The sequence below is a fragment of the Cupressus sempervirens genome, chromosome 2 (assembly GCF_028749045.1).
Source record: "Cupressus sempervirens isolate cs-2001-9-10 chromosome 2, ASM2874904v1, whole genome shotgun sequence".
Lineage (NCBI taxonomy): Eukaryota > Viridiplantae > Streptophyta > Pinopsida > Cupressales > Cupressaceae > Cupressus > Cupressus sempervirens.
Genome location: NC_143119.1, coordinates 47,218,882 through 47,231,651, shown reverse-complemented (window position 1 = coordinate 47,231,651; position 12,770 = coordinate 47,218,882). Strand labels below are relative to the sequence as shown.

The window sequence follows — 12,770 nt, the reverse complement described above, 5'->3', positions numbered from 1 at the left end:
TTAGTATCTGTGCCTCGAATTCTGGAATCAATTTTTTGCCTATAAAGAATTTCTTGTTTTCCGTGTCTCAAAAGGCGTGCAAGATGGCGTCTTTGACTGACATAATGTTGTAAGGCAATCAGCAATTCAACGGCAAAAATTACAACATATGGAAGTAGTGGATGATGACTATATCACCATCTTGATAAGCTCGTTTTGGTAAACTACTAAACAGTCTTGTCTTACTAGTGTTGGACAAGATCAAGACAAGTTTAACGAGTACAACTGAGACACAGTATACTTATCAAGCTTTCAATGACTGATGATAAGTTGCCACAAGTGCCATCCGGAAAGATAACTATAGAGATCTAGACCATTTTGATTTGAAGGATCTCTATGAGACATCAAATAAGAGCCATGTGTTCTTCCTGAAGAACTAGCTATTGTCTATCACGGTGGATGAGTGTATGTCTTTATAGGAGCATCTAACGAAGACTAAGGACATTCATTCGAGATCAGCTAGAGGCCATTGGTTGAAAGATGGAGGAAGAGACTATAGTAGTCATGGCCCTAAAGAGTCCACCTAAATCCTAAGAAATTCATCAAAACACTCAACATTACTACCACAAATGTTGACTTAAAGTTTCCCACCTTGTACACCAAACATTTGTAGCTAGACAGTCGGAAACAACAGTTTGGTAGCAATGCACCTTCATCCTCCTCAGAGCAAGCCTTCGCAACAAATCTAGTCAGCTCTGCAGAAAGGCTCCAGTCAACCTCAAGATAGCTCAAAGAAGAAGAAAGTTCAGCGTAACTACTGCCACAAATTTGGTCACCTAATAAATGACCATCGGAATTGGATTGCTTCTGAACAATGGAAGCAGGGATTGTCTCAACCTAAGGTTATGTCGCAGAGCACTTAGAACAGAAAAAAAATTGTGTTTTATGCTCATGGCGAAACGCCCTGCAAATCATGTCAAATCTTCTACTTAGTACACAGATTCCGGTGCTTCTCGCAACTTCACTCATCGACATAACTGGTTCACAGACTTCTCCTACAAGGATCTTCATTGATAGTTTGGCTTCTATAACTCCTAATCCAAATTCAAAGGGTTAATCTTAAGCTTTGTGTGCCGTTGCCTAAATATTTCTTAAATATAATTTTGATTTCTGTAAAGTCAAATCAATGACTATCACGCTCCCACAGACTCCAGATCTGTCAAATCCACACTGTCACACAATTACACCACTATGTCATGGTTGATCCAGATCTAGTAGAGTAGGCAAGCCAATATGCTTGTATGAATTAGCTATGTCATCATTGGATAGCAAGGGCGCCTTGTCAAAATTGTCAGGAATGAGAAGGATGCCAACTAATGCGCTCTGCCAACATGTGGAGGTGAACCCAATGCTTGTAAGCTTTAGCAAAGTCAAAGAAGTTGGTCTGGTTTCACTGTGTGATACTATAGCATGTTGACATCTGACATCCAAACATAAAGTGTCATCCAATGGCAAAATTCGATTGGACTGAGTTGGATGAAAGTGTGTGTCAGCTTCTTTCCAAATCTGATCCATTGAATATCTACTGTAGATCTTGTCATGATCCACTGAAGTCAATTGCCAGCACTCAAGATTGTAAACAGCAAGTTGGCTGAAGTGTTGCACAGTAATTCGTTATTTGATCAATCCTGGTCAGATTTTTGCCCATTTTCTTGCAATAAATATATGAATTGGACTGTCTGGATGAGAACTTTCCATTGCAATCAGAATTTTCAAGTAATTTCAGCTCTTTAATGAAAATTGAAGTAGTGTTTCTGATGTGAGTTGTTTGTAAGGTAAGTATTAAGACATTCCTTGAACAATCTGCTCCAAATTTGCTTCAATTGGCATGCAATTGTTAGTAAAACATTGATTGAGATCATATTTGAAGCAAGTTCGTGGTGGCTTGCGTATATTGAGAAACCCTAACCCACGAGTGAAACCCTAAGCTGTGATAATGGCTTAAATGTCCACAGCAAAGAGGGAATTCAAAGAAGACTTATTTATTCACAGCCCTAAGTCTATGAAGAAGCATGTGAACCATTCTGGCCAAAAAGAGGGTGATAACAAACTTGTTGATGAGCTTGGAGGAATCAGGGATGCAAATATATCGCTATCACGATAGTCTCTATTATGAACTGTAATAGGAAACAACTATCACACGTTCCTCTGAGAAATCAATGGGTCCTTTACATGGGCAAGGTGGTAATGCCCAATGTTTTTGTAGATGTAGACTTTGTCATGGTAGTGGCAAGAAGATATGATACTCAACCCACGAGTGTACTAGCAGGGAATGGATCCCCCATAATCTGCTTCACAAAGTCATACATTTCTGATGTGTTTGACCTTAGTAGATTTACAAACAAGGCTATTAAATTTGATGCCTTCAAAACGAAGTAATAAACTCATCAGACTGTCTACAGGTATATGCAAATTAAGGGCTGGGATGTGAAACAGTGCGCATTATGTGTTTTGAGGAGTCTTACAGCATTGAAACATTTGAAGACTATTTCATCAAGACATAGCATTCACTCTGCAAGATTATGTGTAAAGATGCAAAGCAAAAGATACCAATTCACATAATGTTCATGGTTACAGATATTCAAGATAATATGGTGAATGTAGAGATTGACTTTGCCTCTTTCTTGACAGACAAAACGTGCAGGAAGATGGTGGCCATTAAGGCTAATGACAAAAAATTGGGTTTACATGATACTCTCTATGTGTCATATGTTTCTATAAGCTGGCAGGGGTCTATGGGATCAAACTTTGCAGATAAGACAGTACATTGATAAGAAGATTCTTCTGGTCCAATGCTGGACTTATCTGTAGGATAGAGATTGTGAGAACTCCATATTTTGATCTTCTTGAAAAATTATTGTCAAAAAAATTAGGATATTTTGGAGAGCATGCAGAAAGGATTCCACTAGAGCTAACGGATTTTCTGAGAGCATTTGATAGGACTCGCTAGGTATCAAACACGAGAAGGGTGACTGGCACCTTCACTATTATTCTACTTCATTCAAGATATATAGGTGCCCTTTTCAAGCCTCATATGTTGCCAATTTGTGTGCCAAGAATAGAGATCCTTTGGCAACTGAATAAATCAGACAAAACTCATTTGAGGAGCCAAAAGAAAGGATCTTTCTTTCCCACCTCTTGAAAGGATGTAAATTGGAGGTGGCTAACAAAGATGATCTGGACCAAATATGCTCTTTGTTGTGGAGGTACAGAATGTCCCATGCTGGTCCAAGAAAAAGCTTTGATCCCGAGAGATCCATTCAGGCAGTAAGGCTAAATGTAGAAGCCTCTTTTTCCTCATGAAATGGAATTTGACAAAGATGTGACGAGGAACGCCCCCTCCATGAAAAGGTGACTGGTAGAAGAAGAAAATGGAACAGACTTGTCAAAGCAGTGGAGGACAACATGCAAAAAGATCCATCTTCAAAAATTGACCTTCAAAACTGAGCAATGGATGTAAGATTTAATTGCTATATATAGTGTTTCTCTTGAGAAATCATTAGTGCCTCATTATTACGTTGCAATAATGCTCTTGAAAGACAAGTGGCATTTCATGCACATACAGACACATAAAATAATGACCTTGGCAGTTAGTTACCTCTGCCATTTGCTTGTGCCCACATAAGACTGCACCAGTGCCCAAAGGATTTTGTATTTGTTTGGCCTTTGAAAATGCCTCCTGCAAATGTCAAAACCACCCACTATATTTTTTAAAATGAACATTATAGTTTCAATTAAAATACATACCTCTTCACAAAATAAAATTTGTCTAAATGGTGTTTGGTCATCCACTCACTTCAAAGAAAATACAAGCAAAAGAACAAACCACACGCCCTGAACAGAAATACCTGTACATAGCCCCGCTTTCCAGACCAGCCATCATCAGGCCTAGATAATACAGGAACTATTTTCACCCCAGAAGATTCCCATTCCTTGAACCTTTCCTGTAAAAGAACAAAGTTATATACTGGGCTATACCATAGTGCGTTTATTTTAGATACTATTCATAAAAGCCACAAAAAAGTCAGCTCAAAGGTTCCCATCCCCAATTTGACAAAAAAATTACCTTGTAAGCCATTCTTTGAAGATTGCGAACACCATAGTAAAGCCTCACATCAGATCTATTCTTTGCATCAAATCCAGATTCTAGAAGTGAACGGATTGGACTACAAAACAAGTAGTTCACGGTAAGAAGTCAATAGACAAACCAACTTTTAACTGTGTGTCAGTTGATGGCAAATTAATTGCATCAAGTCTCAAAGAAAAACTTAACCACGAACTCAGGTTCTAAACCAGTCTATAAAAACATTTCTTTAAAGCTAATGTAAAATAGGTGCATTCAATCACACTGAAACGTTTCCATCTATAAAGTTTGGCAGTGTCTACTTCATGAAATTACTTCGTTTGCTCAAATATGGATCATATCACTAGATAACAACTGATTTTTAAGGAGTTTCTAAATTTAAATAAATAAAAACCATAGATGAGCTATGGTAAAAAAACTTGAAGAGTTCTAAAAAACACCACAAGTTTTTTCCCACCACGAGTAAACTTGCCAAGATTCATCAACGGGCATAGGTTTCAAACCAGTCTATTAATAAGATTCTATAATAGCTAACGTAAAATAGGTTCATTGAATCAAACTGAAATGTTTCCACCTATGAATTATGGATTTATCTACTTCGTGAAATTACTTCATTTACTCAAATATGGATCCTCTCACTAGAAAAACAACAGATTTTTGACAAACCTTTAAATTTAAATAAATAAATTCCATAGATGTACTATCATAAAATACTCAAGAGTTTTAAAATAATGCAATTTTTTTCCTGTTGGAGATATAGCTTCAGGAGATATCTTTCTCCCAATTTGAAATATATAATAATCTATTTTTTATTAAAGAAATCAAAGGGGGACAAGACATTGAAGAGTCAAGAATCAAGACAATGAAGGGACAAGAACCTTCACTTTGCAACGGCAAGACAATGAAGGGTCAAGGCAATGTTTAATATTCTTCAAGAAGGAATTCACCAACATATATATTGATATTCTTTCCTGGGTGATGATATATAAAAAATGGTATTTTCAATTATTGTCTGCAGATTATTGGGATGATGAGCATGGCTTTAGTGTTGGCCTAGTTTTGGGCATATTGTAAATCTGTCTACTGCTCTTTCATTAATTAAACGTTCTTGTGTGGCTGGGTTTTTTCCCCCTCATGTTGGGGGTTTACCCATGATAAATAGTTGTATCTTGAGTTCAATATTTTTTGCTTGCTGTTTATCTTATTTCTGATCATAAAAAAACCAACATGGTATCAGAGCTGATTCTTCTGCCAGCCTGTGACAAAGGTCCAGCTTGATGGCCTGGACACGCTTATTTTATTCTTTGAATACAAATTCTGCAGAAATAAAGGTATTTTATATCTGACACATGATCTTTGGCGTGAACTATTAGTATTTTGTATCCAACTATTAGTATTTTCTATACTAAGTGATGATATATAAAACAGGGTATTTTCGTATATTGTCTACAGATCATAGGGATGATGATTATTGCTTTAGTCTTGGCCTAGTTTTGGGCATCTTGAAAATCTGTCTACTGCCCTTTCATTAATAAAATGATTCTTGCATGGCTAGCTTTCTTCCCCTCAAGGTGGAGGGTTTTCCCAGGACAAACTGTTGTCTCTTGAGTTTGTTATTTTTTATTTGTTGTTTATCTTATTTCTGATCATAAAAACCTGACATTTCCGAACACGTGTAAACTTTACAAAAATTCACTGAATTTTGGCCAAAACCTCTACTAGTCCAAGCCACAAACCTGCTTGCAACAGCAAAAAATGACCGATACAGGAAAAGGGGCATTTTGTTTCATTTGTTTGCTCTTTTTTACTCCTCGAAAGGAAAAGCACCCTCCCAACCTTCTCCATGGTCATTTGCAGTAATTTGACAAAATTTGACATGGATTTGGAGAGGATATCCATGCAAATTTTCAATTTCCAAGTAAGTTTTTTCTGATTTTTTTCTTTGTTTCTTTAAAACCATTTATTTATTTTTTGTTGCATCTAGGTTAATAGAGAATCAACAATGGTCTTTCCTAAGTACTCTAAATTGCTTTGGAGTCCCAAAAAAATATTATTAACATCATTTTTTGACATTTTTTACTGATTTTTAATTGTTTTCAAAAATCATAACTTTTAGGAAAAAAAGAAAATCCAAACATTTTTTTAATTTCAAATTTTAACTATGTCTAAATTTATTTAAACCAGTTTACTTTGTTATGACCATTGGTACATGTACGCACTCGTCCTAAAGGTGCTAGAGACAAGGTTTGGATGTATGGCTTTGAAGGACCGGAACATGGGCTAGTAATTTGCATTTGCCGTCAAATAAGAAGAACTATTTAATGGAGGCATAAACTAACTCAAATACTACCTTGCTAGTATTACTAAGCATCATACTAGGTGTTGTCCTTAGGCCATTTATGAAATGAAAAGAGAAATGAATGTCTTACATGGAGTTGAGGAAGAGAAAAACTTGCAAAGACAGAGAAAAACTAGCCATGAGAGCATCCATAGCTTAATATCAAGGTGCTCGAATCAACCTAGAAGCAAAAGAAGAAGCACTTCATAGTGGGCTCTCTTGAGCCACATATCTACAAATCCATCACCACAACTTTTCAGGAAAAAATGGAAAAAAAAACCAAACATTTTTTTTAATTTCAAGTTTCAACTATGTCTAAATTTATTTAAACTAGTTTAGTTTGTTATGCACATTAGTACATGTAGGCACTCATCCTAAAGGTGCCAGAGACAAGGTTTGGATGTATGACTTTGAAGGACTGGAACATGAGCTAGTAATTTGCATTTGTCGTTAAATAAGAAAAACAATTTAATGGAGGCATAAACTACCTCAAATACCACCTTGCTAGTATTACTAAGCATCATACTAGGTGTTGTCCTAGGCCATTAATGAAATGAAAAGAGAAATCAATGTCTTACATGGAGTTGAGGAAGAGAAAAAATTGCATAGGGAGAGAAAAACTAGCCATGAGAGCATCCATAGCTAAGTCTCAAGGTGCTCAAATCAATCTAGGAGCAAAAGAAGAAGCACTTCATAGTGAGCTCTTGAGCCACGTATCTATAAATCCATCAACTACTTATAGTAGAGCACCACAATTAGTGTGGTCGTATATACGTGATTATTTTGTATTATTTTGTTCAAAGAAACACATCTAGAGGAAGACCATTGTTAGAGGGAACTCAGTGGAATAGGGAGGTGCGTGAGAGCATCCATAGCTGGGTCTCAAGGTGCTCAAATCAACCTAGAAGCAAAAAAAGAAGCACTTCATAGAGAGCTCTCTTGAGACACGTATCTACAAATCCACCACCATTTCAACTACTTCTAGTAGAGCACCACAATTAGAGTAGTCGTCTATACGTGATTATTTTGTATTATTTTGTTCAAAGAAACACACCTAGAGGAAGACCATTGTTGGAGGCAACTCAGTGGAATAGGGAGCTGCATGAGCATACAAACATTGCATGTGTTGATTTTTAGTAAGTAAACAACATCCTTTTTAATATGGTAGACAGTCCTTGGCATAATTTGGTTACACCATTAACAATTCGATAGAAGTACTACAAGGCACCCTCTCACAGAAACTTGAGTGAGAGGTTGGTCTAGTTATTTTAAATGTTTACTTTTGATAACTTATGTTAAATTTTAAAATCTAGACTAAATTTATGTTTTGTTAATTTTATTTATAGTACTTACTATTTTCTTTATCAAAATTGTGCAATTAATTCCACTTCCTACTTAGAAGAGAAAATAAGGGAATTTAAAAAATATAGGGTACTATTCTTTTTGATTGGCGAATGGATGGCAAAAACTACACAGTACACCATAATTAATTTTTTAGTTGCTTGCACAAATAATGTGGTTTTCTTGAAATTAATAGATGCCTCTAGCAAAGTGAAAATGTTGAAACATTGGCTCTAATGTTGGAGCAAGTTGTCATGTAGGTGGGAATTGAAAATGTGGTGCAAATAATAATTGATAATGCAACAACATATGTGGTGGTTGGTAGAATCCTCCAAAAGGAAAACATGACACTTTTTTGGACACCTTGTGCAGCAAATGTCCTTGACCTCCTTTTGGAGGGCATAGGCAAACTTGATGGTGTGATAGTGATTGTAGAGGATGCAAGGAGGATCACAAAATACATCTGCAATCACCCTTGAGTTCTTCACATGATGAGAAAACACACCCAAGAGAAAGAGTTGGTAAGATCAGGTGCCACATGATTTGCATTAAAATTGTGAAGCATTCTTGGTTCACTGAGACTCTGAAACAAATGTTTGTTAATCAAGCATAACTAGACTCAACTTATGCGATGAACCTTGAAGGGGAGGGTGATGCATGAATAGTCTTCAACAACCTATCTGAATATAGCTACAGAATTTGTGAAGGCAACTTTAAAACTTGGATTTTGTTTATTTCACTCAAGTCTTCCATCATTAATTTTTAACTTTAATCCTTTTGTATGTTTCAACTGCATGTGTTGAAGCCCTTGGTTAGAATTCTCCACTCAGTAGATGAGGAACAAATACCACTGGGGTATTTTTTGAAGGCCACAGAATGGGCTAAGTTTATCAAAAATTACTAAAAAGGCGAACTGCCTCAAATTTCATCCAATATTGGAAATTCTTAAAAGGTGGTGGAAAAATCAGCTACACCAACCCATTCATGCAGCAGGGTACTTTCTCAACCCTTTGTTTTTCTTCTCAAATTCCTATTCAGATTGCAAAGGAGAGCTCATGGAGAGCCTCCATGCATGCACTCAAATGATGACAACCAAGATCAGTTTCAAATTGAAATCACAATTTTGAAAAACAAATCATCAAACCCTCCACTCCCTCAAGAAAGCAACCATGACTTTTTTTTCAAAAAATTATCAATTTCTTTTGCAACTGAACATTGTTTGCCTCAGTAACTCTAGGTGCAACACAAAACAGTTGCAAGAAACCACAATTTTTGTGGAAAATTTTGTCAAAGCGTTGATGTGATCATTGCTAAGATCACCCACAACTTTGCAGAGAAATTGGCAAACCCTTCATTTAGTGAAAAAATGGAAAAACGAACAACAACGATTTTTAGGACCAAATCATGCCAAAAACTCCTTGATTTCTATGGGAAAAAATCATACAAAACTCTACCATGAATTTTTGTGGAAATAAAAATCACAATCCAAAAAAAGAACATTAGTATAGATTTTTTGAGGGGAAAAAACAGATAACCCTCCAGCAGAGAAAACCCCCAACATTCTTTTTGTGAAAAAATTGTGCAAGAACAAAAACCTATGACCAAGATTTCTATTTAAAAAATCGGCATAAAACCTCAGATTTTTCCTTAATTAGTTCACAATCTAAGGACTCTCTCACAAATCTAATATGTGAATTCCAAGTTGTGGGCAAGGAATTTTCATCCCATCAAAGTAGAACCACCAAACTTAAATCCAACAGGCAATTTCACTTTCCAAGCTATTTTTACTTAGAAACTTGTTTATGCCTCCAATAAAGACACATTTTACACCGTGATCAATGGCTCTTCAATTCTCAAGAAGAATCCTTTATTTACTATTTCATATCTTTTTAGATTTTGCAATGCAAAACTAAAAATTGAAATATAAAAATAGACTCAAGTAGAGAACTTGTTCAAGGCATACATCCTTCACATAAAGATTGCAATTCATTCATACTCCCCCATTCAAAATAAAATCCAGACAAAGATCAAATAATATATCATAAAAGATAATTATAGTAAAATGGTCATAGCCTTTCAATTAATGATATCAGATTTTCATGATAAATGCTGTAGATCTTGAAATTTCTGGAGTAAATGATGCGCAATTCTTTTTGTATCAACATCTAGGATCACACTATGATCCATCATTAGGGGCAATATTATGATTGTGAAGTATCAAGGTGATTCTGATGTATTTTAACAGGGGAATAATTCATATCTTTATCCTAGGAGGTGCCTGAATTGTTCACAGAAGATGACCATACAAAAAAAGGTTAAAAACTTACAACAGATCCCCAGTTTGCATATGCTTAGGGAAGAAACCTTATGAATCTTTTCTGTCTCAATGAATTTGGTTTGGAGCAATATTGCCAATCCTTTCCTTCTGCTGCTGGAGGATAGCCAGTTCTTTGTACAATTTCAGTATATGAATGAACAAGATTATGTATGGAATAATGCTGCCCAGTTCATTGGAAAAACTAATGTTCGTCATTGTCCTTAGATTCGTCTAAGAGATTTCCTGCTTGTTCAGATAAATATGGATCTGATCAAGAAGCTGCTTGAAAAACTGGTTACGAACTTACAGTTATCAGACTGTTATGAGGATTTGCTTGTTTCACACAACAGATGTGTGAGAATGACAGTGGACTTATCTAAGCCTATCTTGCACACCATTAAAATATTTTCCTCTAAACTTCAAACTTCACTTTATTAATTCCGGGGGGCTTCCTTTTAAATGCTTTCGGATGCAACCAAATGGAGCACAAATTTTTGGAGTTAATTTCAAAGCTTCCCTGGGCTCTGACACTTTTCACATCCAGAAATGCTTTCTGAACAATGGGATGCCCAAATGCAGATTTTGTGAAAAGAATTTTTTGGAGAAAGAAATGTAACAATGGGGGCAAGGATCATAGTAGGCTCAGCCCCTAGTCTTTTGGTTCAGAATGAGAACCCATCTCCCATGGTAAATGATGCTAATCCTTTGAAATTGGCCAAGTCAGGCAATGAAAGCAAAGTCTGAAGATTTTGGAAACCAAATTTAGGCTGCTTCGTAGAAGGATGATAAAGATTTCTTGGCTTGCACTGAAATCCTCTACATCTTGCCAATGGAATCCAAGAAAGCAAAGGCAAATTGTGGTTCCAGTAGCAGACATAGATAACACAAAACAGAAGCTGAAAGGTTGCATCTCAAAGCTTTGAAAATTGTTGGTGAGTAATCTAAGTGGACTATTGAGGAGGCTCCTCTTGCAAACAAGGAGAGAATCCTTTCAGCATGTTTCTTAACTTAATTTTGGGGACATTGAAGGCTCTATTCACGCGAAGGAAGGAGTTTTTTTTCATTACATGCTAAACTCTACTTATTTTCTTTAAAAAGATTGCGAGTAAGAAATGGGGCCTCTTAAGGCATTTATCAAAATGACTTTAAGGGTTTCTTTGCTAGTTGTTTAGATTGACTAATTTCTTCAGATTCTGTGGAAAGTTGAGTTATTATCTTCCCATTTGGATATACCTTAGCTTTGTTGAATTTCAAAGAGAGTCTTGTTAAATTCCTTTATAGATTTTATTTAACAGGAAGACAATGAAGAAGAGAAAAAGTTTTTCCCTGCTTGGAACCATAACATGAGGTAAATAAATTTCTATATGATATAATCTGTCCTTACTCATTTATTGGCTTACCCTAATTTGATCGGTGTACCAATCAGGTTGGCATCTCCTAATGACAATGGTTTCTCCTCTAAAATACTTGCTTATAAACTAATATGAACTGTGAAACTCTTAACGATTTATGTAGATGTATGGCTTACCTAGTGAAAGTGCTTGCCCCAAGCAAGCAAACAACTCGCTTCTTGAATTGATTTTGTTGTTCAAAGGCATAAAAATTGAAAACAAAATTGACAAGGAAGAGCCTATAGCAAAGAGAAAACCCATAGAATATTGATACAAGGGTGAAATCTGTGAGATTAAAGTCATTCCCCTACGCTTGACTCGACTCCATTGCAACTCCCTTACACAAATTGCAAATAAGCACAGTATTAAATCATTCTAGGTCTTTCACTAAAAATTCTAGATGTCCTTCACTAAAAATGGTGGGGGTGAAACCACGGTGTTGGAGTAATTAAATATTCACTAATTAAATTTTATTTAAGCTTACTTAGAATAATGCATTGCATAATAGTTTACATATGAGACACGTAGGAGTTTGCACCTATATCCACACATTGTATAGGAGAAATCTCACTTTAAGTGGTGGTAGTTGTTATCGCATTCCACAAATGTGTAAGACTTGTTAAGCATGAATGCTGATGGCATTCCTATGGGAGAATATGCTAGCATTGGTGGTGACATGATTAAATCATTCTAGGTCTTTCACTAAAAATTCTTGACATCCTTCATTAAAAATGCTGGGGGGTGAAACCATGGTGTTGGAGTAATTAAATATTCACTAATTACACTTTATTTAAGCCTACTTAGATAATGCATTGCATAATAGTTTACATATGAGACACGTAGGAGTTTGCACCTATATCCACACATTGTATAGGAGAAGTCCCACTTTAAGTGGTGGTAGTTGTTTTTGCATTCCACAAATGTGTGAGATTTGTTAAGCATGAATGTTGATGGCATTCCTATGGGAGAATATCCTAGCATTGGTGGTGACATGATTAAATCATTCCAGGTCTTTCACTAAAAATTCTAGATGTCCTTCATTAAAAACGGTGGGAGGTGAAACCATGGTGATGGAGTAATTAAATACTCACTAATTACACTTTATTTAAGCTTACTTAGAATAATGCATTGCATAATAGTTTACATATGAGACACGTAGGAGTTTGCACCTATATCCACACATTGCATAGGAGAAATTCCACTTTAAGTGGTGGTAGTTGTTATCACATTCCATAAATGTGTGAGATTTGTTAAGAATGA

The 12,770-nt window shown here is 35.9% G+C and overlaps 1 protein-coding gene across 5 annotated transcripts in view; it reads right to left on the bottom strand.

The window, feature by feature from the left end:
• LOC149571000 (FAD/NAD(P)-binding oxidoreductase) overlaps window positions 1-12,770 on the bottom strand; it is a 55,248-nt gene that overhangs the window by 33,898 nt on the left and 8,580 nt on the right. For all 5 annotated transcript variants that reach the window (XR_016359743.1, XR_016359742.1, XR_016359744.1 and 2 more), the window contains exons 2-4: window positions 4,106-4,205; window positions 3,888-3,983; window positions 3,638-3,718 (exon numbers count right to left, since the gene is read on the bottom strand). Coding sequence is in view for 2 of the 5 variants with exons in the window: in XM_089812558.1 (XP_089668684.1) it covers window positions 3,638-3,718; window positions 3,888-3,983; window positions 4,106-4,205 (277 nt within the window). In the remaining 3 variants the exon portion in view is untranslated. The remainder of the gene's footprint in view (window positions 1-3,637; window positions 3,719-3,887; window positions 3,984-4,105; window positions 4,206-12,770) is intronic.